The 12,363-nt window shown below is 35.8% G+C and overlaps 1 protein-coding gene across 1 annotated transcript in view; it reads left to right on the top strand.

Annotated features, from left to right (window-relative positions):
- Positions 1-12,363, top strand: part of LOC121299998 (ras-GEF domain-containing family member 1B) — a 132,687-nt gene that overhangs the window by 40,510 nt on the left and 79,814 nt on the right. The window contains exon 3 of the mRNA XM_041228317.1: positions 11,683-11,736. Coding sequence (XP_041084251.1) covers positions 11,683-11,736 — 54 coding nt within the window. The remainder of the gene's footprint in view (positions 1-11,682; positions 11,737-12,363) is intronic.

The raw sequence follows: 12,363 nt of genomic DNA on the forward strand, positions 1-12,363 counted from the left end.
GATTTTTTTGTTCACATAGCTCTAGACCACAACCAAAGTACCAGCTGGGAATGAGAAGCATGCGTTTCATTTACTCTTTAACTGTCAATTGTATCATGGTCTCAAGTCATTAGACTGAAGTGTCTTTCCATTTCTGCGATGGAAATTGAATAGTGTATCAGGAGATCGATTTCTTTCTTTTTTTTTTTTTTACTGAAATTAATACAAGTTTCTGGACAAAGGCTGACAGGATCCATTAAATCTTCCCCTCAAAGTTCAGTAAATTCAACACAATCCTGACCTAAACCTAAATAGCCCTTTTAATGTCGAATAATGTGGTATTACATAAGGTGTAGCGGTAATCAAGCAAATGATTGTTCATGCATGAGCATGTTGAGCAACTGGATATGGGTTCAGTGTTGGAGGAGCCATAGTATATTTATTAATAACAACATGTAAACCATCAAAGTAATGTTTTAGTGTTTTGCAATATCATAAAATTGATCATTATAGAAAAGTACATATTACCTGAGTGAATAAAATTACCATCGAAGGAGAAACAATTCAATGTGAGCACAAGTTCAGTCAGTTTCAGAAGGATATCTGTTGGAGGTTCTTTCATCTGTTCATTAGGAAAGTTCTATTGCAATTATCATTATTTGGAATAACAGTGTAAAGGATTTTAATGTCCATTGAAAAAGAATAATATTATCACAAGTATGCTGTTCTGAGACTGGTTGAATTTGTGCTCACATTGAATTGTTTTTCCTTGATGGTAATGTTTACACTCAAGGGGTGTTAGCATGGGAATTAAAATGGGACCATCATATGCTTGCCTTATTGTGGGATCAGTTGAACATACATTTTAACAGCAATACAATGGAAACACACCTAAACTATATCTTAGGTACATTGACAACATATTTGGAATTTCCACCAACTCCAGTGATGATTGTACATGCTAAGCGCTATGTTTGGTGCAAGCCTAACACTGCACATGATCCTGAGAACATCATCCCTACCATGAAGCATGGTGGTGGCAGCATCATATTATGGGGATGCTTCTCTGTGTCAGGGCCTGGAAAGCTCATGAAGATAGAGGGCAAAATGGATGCAGCTAAATACAGAGAAATCCTGGAGGAAAACCTACTGAAGTCTGCAAGAGACCTGGGACTTGGGAGAAGATTCATCTTCCAGCAGGACAATGACCCCAAACATATAGCCAAAACCACACTGGAGTGGCTTAAAAACAAACAGGTCAATATCCTGGAGTAGTCCAGTCAAAGCCCGGACCTCAATCCAATTGAGAATATGTGGAAATTTGCTGTTCACCAAAGGTCCCCATCCAACTTGATGGAGCTTGAGCAATTTTGCAAAGAAGATAGGCAAAAATTGCAGTTTCCAGATGTGCAAATTTGGTAGAGACTTATCCAAACAGACTCATGGCTGTAATTGCTGCCAACGGTGCTTCTACTAAATATTGACTCGAGGGGGTGAATATTTATGCTATCAATTATTTTCTGTTTTGTATTTGTAATTAATTTAGAACAATTTGTAGATTTTATTTTTCACTTTGACATTATGGACCTTTTTTGTGTTGATCAGTGGCAAAAACTCCTAATTAAATCCATTTTGATTCCATGTTGTAACACAATAAAATTTGGAAAAGTCAAAGGGGGGGTGAATACTTTTGAGAGCCACTGTATATATAAGAAAAACGAAAAAAAGAAAATAATATTTTAGGTACTTAAAAAGGTAGAATAATTGATTACAAATCAATTATTAGAATGTTTTGGACTATAAAGTCCTTCATCGGCTGAATACAAAAAAAAAAAAACAGTACTTTAAGAAGTTGATAAAAAAGAAACAAGTAGTTTTCTAAACAAAATTCCAGAATGTTGATGATGTTGATGATATTAATGATCTCAGAATAGAATGTTCATTCCAAGTGGCTCCAAAGTGCCCAGTTTGAAAAGAAGTTCACATTCTTTTTACTTCCTGACAGCGTTAGTTCCTTAACAATGAACTATCCCACAAATTGTGATGTCCTCTATAGTGTGGTCATCTCTGTTAAAATGTCTGGCTACAGGAAAGGTAGAGGTGTTAATTTGGATACTTCTCAGATGTTCCACGAAGCGATCAGCTAAGCATCATATTGTTTCACCAATATACAGGTTGTTACATTTGATGCAGCCAATGCAATATACTATTCCTTTACTAATGCCATTAAAAGTATCATGGATAGTAAATGAAGGATTTGTTCCCTTAACTACTGTGTTGCTGTGAATGTATTTACAATAGCACAGCATGACCTGTTACATGGAAATGTACCCTTAGGACTGTCTAGATTGGGTCAAATGTTACTGTGGATCAGATGCTCTCTTAGATTTTTATCTCTTCTGTTTGACATTAGAGGAGGATTATTGAAAATGGGAGCTATAGAAGGACCTTCTTGAAGAATGCTAAAATTTCTTTGTATGATGTGTTGTACTTTTTTGATCATAGGATGATATTAATATTTAGAATAATTGATTTACTTATCATCCTATGACCAAAAAAGTACAACACATCATACAAATAAATTTTGTTGGTATTCTGTGTTTTGGTTTTGTACAAAACATCCTTTCTGTCTATTGTCGATACACTTAACTGAGCTTCTCTAAGTATAGTGTCTGGAAACCCACAGTTTTTGAAAAATGCACGCATGTCATTTGTTTTATTAAAAAAATCACTGTCATCACTGCAAATGCATCTCAGTCTTAATAATTGAGAGTATGGAATGGAATAGCTTTGGGATGTGAAGAGTCATATCTTAGATATGAATGAGAGCCTGTTTCTTTGTAGAAAATTGTAGTATTGATGGAACAGTTAAAACAGTGATGGTAATGTCTAAGAAAGAAATTTGTTTAGAAATATTCCATGTATACTTTAGAGCTGGATGAGACTGGTCAGTAAAATGTATGAAATCCATTAAATCTTTGTAGCATTAACTGAGATTCCAAATCTGTCATCAATATATGAAATTGGTGTATGTCCCTTGTACTATTGAAAAACTCTATTTTCAATCCATCCCTTAAAAACACAGGCTTAGGAGGGCCCCATTTTTGTTCCCATACTGACACCTCTAACTTGTTTATAAAAATCTCCAATAAAGGAGAAACAATTCAAAGATAGAACAAATTGGGCTAGTTGCAAAAGAATATCCGTGGCAGGTTCTTTTACTGTCTGTTTATCAAGGAAGTATTTTAGTGCTTGTAAACGATCGCTGTTGGGGATAACTGTGTAGAGGCTTTTGACATCCATTAAGACGAGAGATATATTTTCACTGTTACCATTTAAAGAAAAATGATCTATTATTTGCAAAAAATGGTTAGTCTTTAACATGTGAATGTAGAGATTGAAGACATTATCAAGAAACTTGGAAATTATTTCGGTGGGGCAGGAACATGCTGATACAATAGGACGGCCTGGGTTGTTAGGCTTATGAATTTTAGGAAGTAAATAAAAACGGCTACAGTGAGGGTTTTCAACAATAAACTAGATGCAGAGTTTGGTAATAAGTTATTCTGGATGACAGAATGGGTAGTAGATTTGACTGTAGTTTGTAACAGCTGGGATGCATAAAGAGTAATGTTCTTGCAACCCTTTATTCCTTTATCATAAAATAAAAGGGAAATCTGATGCATGGTGCCATTTTCAGATATATAACAGGATTTTGCTTTTAGATGAAAACTGAAATGGAATTGTTTTTGTGTTTTCACTTCACTTATTCTCACAAGAAGACTGTCTTTGGAACGCATGGCTAACAAACAGAAATGACAGTTTATAGAAGCTGCCTGAATAATATGGGGACTGGTATTGATCGATAAGTAGGGGAACTTCCATTTGAACTTGACACCAGACCACAGTTTGAGTTTTCCAACACAGTCATTAACTCCACAGGTGGAATACTACCAGTACTGCATATAGGAGAGCTGCAGCATACAGCATACAGATCACATATATATATATATATATATATATATATATATATATATATATATATATATATATATATATATATACAAAGGATGTGTTGCAGTAAGAATACCTCTGTTAAGAAAGGGGAACAAGACTAAAAGGCTAAAATATGCACAAAAACACAGAAATTGGACTATGGAACAATGGTCAAAATAATATTGTGTGTGTGTGTATATATATATATATATATATATTTTAATTATGTTTTTATTGTATTAATTGACTACAGTACTTGGTCATTTTGAAGTATGTTAGTGTGTTGTACAAGTGTGCTGTGAATACAGATTCTAGATAAGCAAAGGTTTTGGTGACAAGACAAGCTCCAGTGGTTAAACAGAACCCTGAGATGGATTTACAGTCTTGCATTTAATTATTTTATGTATAAAACATGGCAACAGGCACATTTTGATGCACTTTTTTTTTGTAATTGGGTGTGTAAGGCTATTTTGACAGTATATTTCAACACCTCCACAGTACCTCTTTGCTGACCTGAGGAAACTACTGTAGCTGGTTCTGATGGGGAAAATGTTAATATAAAATTGACAAATACAGTCTGGGTTTACACTGTGAAAGGATAAAAAGGGATGTAATCTCACTAGGGTTTAATTCGTTAAAAAGGGATGTAATCTCACCAGGATTTAATTCATTAAAAAAACAAAATATTTTTTTCACAATACTTTTATAAGATGATCATTTTGAAATACTACTGGTTGTATGGATCCCACCATTTACATGTGAAGGCATAAATCTTAATGCTTAACCATTTTCATCACTGAGGCACAATGTTAATCATTTGATGTACAGAGAGCAACATGTGAAAGTGCACACTTTCCCAGATTTCTCATTTTAGAAGAAAAAAAATCTACCAACTAAGTGATCATATTTCTACCTCAACCGTGGTATTTAAATGCTGTAGCCATTGATTTCAGGTCAAACCATCACTTCAGGCATCTGCGATAATGAGGAATCAGTATTCAACCACATGTGACAGGAGGCTTTTAAACAAAACATCCTGTCAGTGCTGAACTTGAGGCGAATAATGCAGGAATGGATTTTGCCATGACAGACAAATGCAATCAAAGACAGACATAGCTATAAGTTATCTGTGTCCTATTAAGGTGTAAAAAAACCCCAAAATTTCTGAATAATATTATAATACAATTTTTATGACTTAAGTGTAACATTGCATTTTCAATTTACTGAAAAAAACTATAGAATTATTATCCCAAAGGCTTAGATATCACATTTTATTTAAACAGAAAAAAACCCTCTTTATACTTTGAACCCTCTTAAAGAATAGTAACAACACTGCACCACAGAAACCAGATTTATGTTAATGTTCATCAATGTTTTATTGTAGAGTACATTTGGCAGGTATTAAATTGCCTTCCCAAAATCATCTGCTATATGTTTTTGGTTGGGTGGTCGGATTCGACCAGTAGAGCCATCTTGTCATTTGACCTCAAAGAGAAGACATTGTCAGCTGATATATAATTACACTGATTTTGTCTACTTCACCTTCTAGTAAGTTTTACTTTATAATCTCAGGGGTGGAAAAACTTAATAACCCACAATTTACATTATGCAGGTAGACGTATCCACTAGCTGTAAAAAAAAAATGTCTTGATCCTTGTGACAAAAACTGAAATGTTCATGGCATGTCAAGTTTGTCAATCTCATCTTTTTAAGACTTTTTTTTCAGAAAATAGTTTTTTACAGTAAAATCAAGCAAAATGAGATGAATCTGATACACATTACACCCTCCATCTGCCAGAATTCCCCCTTCTTTTGTAATCAAGGAGACCTTATGAGGCTGGATCTCCCAGTAGACTCCATTATTACACTTAGGACCATACCTGTATTCATTTACTCCTTCAGTCTTTAGAAGGGAGAATTTAGGTACCAAATAATTGAACTGCATAGCCAATCACTGTAATTTTTTGTTTTTTTATCGGACAAAAAATATCATCATCTTTTATGCATATGTCCCTGTGACAGAGAGAATGAATTTAAGTCAACAATCTCCCTCCCAACCTGTGAGGGCGCTGTGTAACAGGAACAGTGTACCCCAGAATGGATGGTTTGGCAGTTCATTCCAGGGCCAATAGGAAGCCGGCCATCCAAAAAAGGGGGCGGAGTCACAATACCAGAATTCAGCGCCTTACTGCAGTAGGCGATGTGTCGGTCATGGATTGGAGGACACTTGACTGCACTCACTACCGAAGGGAGCGGCACTGAAGGTATATCAGGTGAGGGGGCCAAGTAATCTGTTCCTTGTGTTATGGTTACGCAAAAACCTACGAGGAAAACACTGTGTACTAACCAGGAGTTTTTTGTTTGTTTTGTCCTGTCTAGTAATTGTTGTATTTGTCATTGTTAGATTGCTAAACAATTTGGGAGCTGTTGCTAAGGAGCCAGTTTCCAACCCGGACTTCACATCCCTCCTGTGCACATTACTTGTATTTCACTGCCTACACTAAGAGTACTCAGTGTGGACTTGTGACCGTGTTGTGTTTGTGTGTGATTTATATCGTGTCATTATTTTGGGACTGAATTCATTGTATTGCATGGAACAATACACATTGCTGTGTAGAGCCCGGGCTTATTATTTAATTGTTACCGGCCACAGGCCCTCACACTTTAACACTTCAGTATGACTGGTAACAGAGAGACATTTGTACTTTCAGATGTGTAGACACTTGCAGTATAAGTCAACCCAAAGACCATAGAAAAATTGACCTAGTTCACTGAAGTGTCTTGTTGTAGAACACTAGACCCAATGCTAAACACTGGAGTAATTACCAACCCTAAACAGTCTACTAATCTGGATCAGCTTTACTTGTTTCTAATTAGAGAATTCTATTTCTGTACCGAATCTCAGCCAGAAGGATTGATTGCATGAAGCTGTAAAGCTTTCACAGACGTGATCAATCGGTTGTGGGTGATTTACTCTTTAATCATGATGAAAGTTTCCAGGAGATAGATTGAAATTCCCTTTTTTACTGTTTGGTTACTTTTAATCACAAGGCTAGTGATCAATATAGAAGTCAATAGAAGGTGTTTCAAATGCCCTTCTGTGCTACAATGGGAAGAAGTGAATAATGAGACTGGTGTATATTTGTATAAGGTCTCAGGTCTCCTGCAATTATGACACAATGGCAAGAGACAGCACGTTTAACAATAGTAATGACCTAAGAGAGTTCCTGATGACTATATTGTGTCCAAGGGTCTATAAGCAGGTGCCAGCACTTTGCACTCCTATTAGGGTCAGTGTACTACGGTTCTGGTGAGGATTAACCAATTGTGCCAGCCTCATACTCTATGTAACACCTTAGCTAAGATTAGTTTAACTGCCTGTGTTAGAACCCTATATAGAAAAGGTGACATTCTCTGGTATAAACTTCTAGAAGTCAAAGTCATTCTAACAGCTTTAATATTCAGATTTCTAACAGTTATGCAGGTAGGCGTATCCACTAGCTGAAAACTTTTTGTTTTTTTCAATCCCACCTTTTTAATACATTTTTCAAAAAATAGTTTTTGACAGCAACATGAAACATAATGAGATTAATCTGACAAACATCACGCCATCCATCTGCCAGAATTCCCCCTTCTTTTGTAAGCAAGGAGACATTATGATGCAGCATCTCCCCAGTAGACTCTATTATTGCAAAGAAAACATGCTATTGATTAATGTTATACTGGGTTTGAGAGCTTGCCACTTACTTTCGGTTAGCATCAATGTTGGTGAATAAAGCAACCCCAGACAATAAACAACAAAACGTAAATGGCTGCGCGTGTGTAACAATGACAAATTGACTTATTAATCATCCATTACAACTGCAGAAAGCATCTTTGACTTTTAGGCATGCTCTTGAACAGGTCAAAGTGCAATTGTTGAATTAAATTACATTTTCTACATAAAACCAGGTACATCTTGGATTTAGTAAAGGCACACCAAAACAAATCCTGTATGCTTTTAAGTAAAATGCTGTATTTAAATATGGCGGTCAAAAAGGAATATGAGAATACTGAATGGCAAAACAAACCAAAAAAGGTATCACAGGCCATTTCAATGCAACTATATGTTTTTCTTAGCAAACCATACAGTACGGCATGTTTCAGTAGATGTGATTTATTTCATTATAGTGATGTACTGTACATCATCATTAAATAGGAGTCAGCTTGGGACTGCACTGACATGGGTTACTTAGACTTAGATATATATACAGTAGCGTTAATGTCAGTACTCATCATCAAGATGATATAAACCCTAAAGGTTTCTGTGAGGAACGAAGATACAGGGAGTCAAATTCACTGCAGAATGTGTGGATACCTGAAGCAACATTTATCACTTAACCCCTCACAATGCTTACTTTCTCTTTTAACCATACAATAACTTACAATGTTCACATAGTAGGTCCGTGCTTGAACCACACCCTCACAAAGTCTAAGCTTGCTTAAAGGCAGGATATTTCGATGAATAAAATCTAAGAAAAAATAAGTCCTATAAAATCTGACATCTGCCCTTAATGATCTTTCATCAACTGCCTGAAAAATATTTCAGAAGTAAGATTAGTGTTTGCCACCTACATTTTTGTAACACAGTTTTTATTTTCAAGCTGTTGACAGTGCAGATTTCAAAGCACTGAAACTGACATATTTTCACAATAGACTGTACAATACTGACCTGGTATGGCCTACTGCCCTCTGGGAATTACATAACAAATACATCCACCCTCTTAATATTAGCCTGGGGAATACACTGAAATAACAAGCTTTTTGGATTTATTAAAGTTGTAGTATGAATCTGTACTGCAGCAGCCTTGGTAACATCTGCAACTCGTCGGCTCATTCTTTAATTGGGTCTCTTGATGCAAGTTGGAAATAATCCTTCTGAATGTTGATAGGAAACATGAATAATTGAAATATGTTTATGTGAGAAGCACATACAGGGATGATGAAGTTTCTCTGGAAAGATCAATCCATGAAAATCAGTTTCTGACTAGCTCCTAGAGTACAAGGGTTACTGAGACAATTGTACTCTACATATTCTCTTGCTATTTTTATGCTGTTGTTACTTAAAAATAACAACAAAAAATGTTTTCAAAATAAACATGTATTATATATATATATAAATTCATGACACATTATTTTTAAAGTCTTGTGAGTCTTCAACATTTCTAAATTCAGTTTGATCCTAAATGAATACATCCAAACCAATTTGAATACTGATCTTGAAGTAACATTGTATGAATGCCTTTCTGAATCTAAGTCATTTTGTCGTGGGGCAGCCTCGCAGTCATTTTAAGGATGGCACTATCATGCCAATGTTTACTATTACCACAGTGCATTATCTTGCTTAATTGTTTGGATCTTTTGTAGCTCAATGTGTACGTGATTGCACTTCATTCTGCAGAGTCTGTTATTTCCTTCCATAAAGCTTTGTGTTTAATTAGCTGAGAGTGCTCTGGCTCTTCATTAACTAAATAAGATGCAGATGATGGCTATTATTATCAGATAAGACTCCTGTCTGTGCATTTAATGGCTTTTTTTCACTTTGCTAATTACATTTTCTGGAAGGGAGGGGGAGGAGGGGATCTTTATCTGTAGAGATGCAGCTAGAACTGATTTGTTTCTGCCAAATAATGTATTTATTTACCATTAATGGCATGTATCCATCTCAAAGATTTAAATATTGTTTTTCATTTTATGATGCAGATTCAGTGTACATTTGCTGTAATTGATTTTTGAAATTGTGGATGCCTGTGACAAAGTACCCGCCCCTGTGTATATTATCTGTTATATGTTGCGTGTGGTGTGTTAAATGTTGGTGTATAGTCATTGGTACACGGGATATAAATGGGTCTGTGTAACACGAGTGTTTAAAATGTAAATTTGTATTTAGGCACGAGGATTGCACAGCACTTCAAGTGCAAGTAAAAAGTAATAATATGTGAGCACAGGGAATTGCACTTTATTAATTCACGTGCAGTTGTACCAAGACTCCAATTGAATGACTGATTAGCAATCGAGTTTCGGTACAGCTGCATAAAAGCAACATGTTTTCACCCACTCGCGGTTGGGGTTTGGTGAGTGGAGAATGGGATAGGACACGGAGGTAGTAATTGTAATAAGAATAGTAGTTAAAGATCTGCTCACCGTGTTTGTCTGTATAGTCCATTTTGTTTGTATTTTGTTTTGGCGACTAGTGCCGTGTCCTGTGTTTTTGTTTGTTCCAACCGTTTATTTTCTGTGTCTGTTCATTCATTAAATGCTGAGCGAGACCATTCGCTCAGCTCCACCAAACTCCACCTCTCTGCTGTTTATTTTCCTGTTTCTGGTCTGACGCCACCCACTCCGGCTGTCTTTGTGATAATGCCCATAAAAGTGATATAATATGGTGCCCTGCACTTCTGCCTGACTGTAAACAATGAAGACGCTAATGCCTGGTTGAAGAATGTAAACAGCACAAGGCAATACAAGTGATCCTGATGATAGGAAAGAGTTTGTCAGGGTCCAATACATCTCACACTATTATACTTATATAGTCGTCTTACTGGCTGTTTGAGGTTTAGCCATAAGTATGTGTCTGATACAATTTGACCTGTAAGCTCCTGCTACTCCACCAGTGTAGGCAGATTTAACACTTGAAATATCTAAAAGCCTGCAATTGTTTTTTTAAATGATATTCTATTGTTGTTATATGGTGTTTGGTTAGTTTTCAAGCATAAGTTCATTGAAATAATGTCTCTGGCTATTGTTTCAAGGAATCATGTAGTATTAACTATTGCTACACGGATATATTCATTTAACTTCATTCTTGTCTGTCATCTTATGGCCACATACCTGTAAGTGTGATGAGCTGCCACCCACAGTAATGTGAAGCATAATGTATATTTACTGCACTTATAATGCACTACAGAGCAGAAGATCTCATCTGGGTTAAGTTATGAGCGTATTATCCAGTAAACCGTGGTGTGGCAAACCAGTAATAAAATACTTATAACCATGCAGAACTGTCAAGCTACTGCAGGTGACCTCATGCAAAGTCAAATCGTTGGCAACTATAATTTAATTGATTAAAGCATCGCAATGATCACATTTAAAAGGGACTCTAGGCCTCTTCTTATTTCTAATAACCACCGATAGTGTCAATAAACTGTAAAATTCAGTGAATACATCCCAATATATATTGCCTGTGAATGGATACCACGAGAACCATTTTGTGTGCTCTGTCATTTAATTCATTTGCTTACTGGCATGCTGTGTTCTGGCTCCAGCATAACATCAGCCTAATTTACTAAACTACACAGCAGGAGGAGTATGCTGTTTAAAATCTTCTCTATGCAGCTGGTCCAGGATATAAAAGGTGTTACAAAAATGAAATCATGGTAGGAAAGAAGGCACCCGAGCCACTCTAATCAAACACTATAAGTATACTGGAAACCCCTCTGTATCAGCTGCCTGCTTTTAGCAATTTAGAATAGCAACAGGAGGCTATAAAACAAAGTGCACTGTATTCACTGCAAACTCAATCATCCAAAACACTTATTTTCTAAATCTGTGTTGTCAGAGGGGGGTGGATAATTGCAGTTATTGTCTGATAATGTATGCAATTAATTCTGACATGAAATGTGTGTCTTTATTGTTTTATTTATTTATTTATTTATTTATTTTTATCAGCCCACAATCTTTGGCACATTGACTCAGGAGAAACTGTCATCGGACCATAAAAGGGTGAGTCACTTCCTTTTGTTTATTGCTTGCTGGCTGCTGTGAATATTTTTTTTTTTATAATTTCATGGCTGAAAATAAAAATATTGAAGAGAAAAGATTACATTCTTAGAATTTTTTTCCTTTTGTCATCCTTTTAATGTTTTCGTTTTGTCATGTGTATTGTGTAGCACCATTTTGTGAGGTTCAAGGAAACCAACATTCCTCCCATAACAGTGACAAAAAGATATTTGAAATGTGCTTTCTCTGTTTTGCAATGTGAAGTGTCTTATTAGTTGGAAGGAATTTATTTAATCCCTCTGAAATAAGATTCCTCGCAGTATTCATGGATGAGAAAGTGCTCTTTAATTAACTGCATGAAGAAGATGTTTCCTCAAGTTGATGCCTCATTGTTTCCTTTTCTTTCATAACTTCAGTGTGTTGGTAATATTAATTTGGGTTACCTAGGGGCTCATTTGGGAACAAAAAGACACTGGATCTTATAATTAAGGACGAGGGATCGCATCTCTGTTTAGACTGTAGACCTGATGTCTTGATTTACACTGGCTTTTGTATATGCTTATGGATACTTTATTGTTGGTGTCTTGGCTAATTGTTAATGTTTCCTGCCTTACTGTTGGTAGCTGCATA

The sequence above is a fragment of the Polyodon spathula genome, chromosome 2 (genome assembly GCF_017654505.1).
Source record: "Polyodon spathula isolate WHYD16114869_AA chromosome 2, ASM1765450v1, whole genome shotgun sequence".
Lineage (NCBI taxonomy): Eukaryota > Metazoa > Chordata > Actinopteri > Acipenseriformes > Polyodontidae > Polyodon > Polyodon spathula.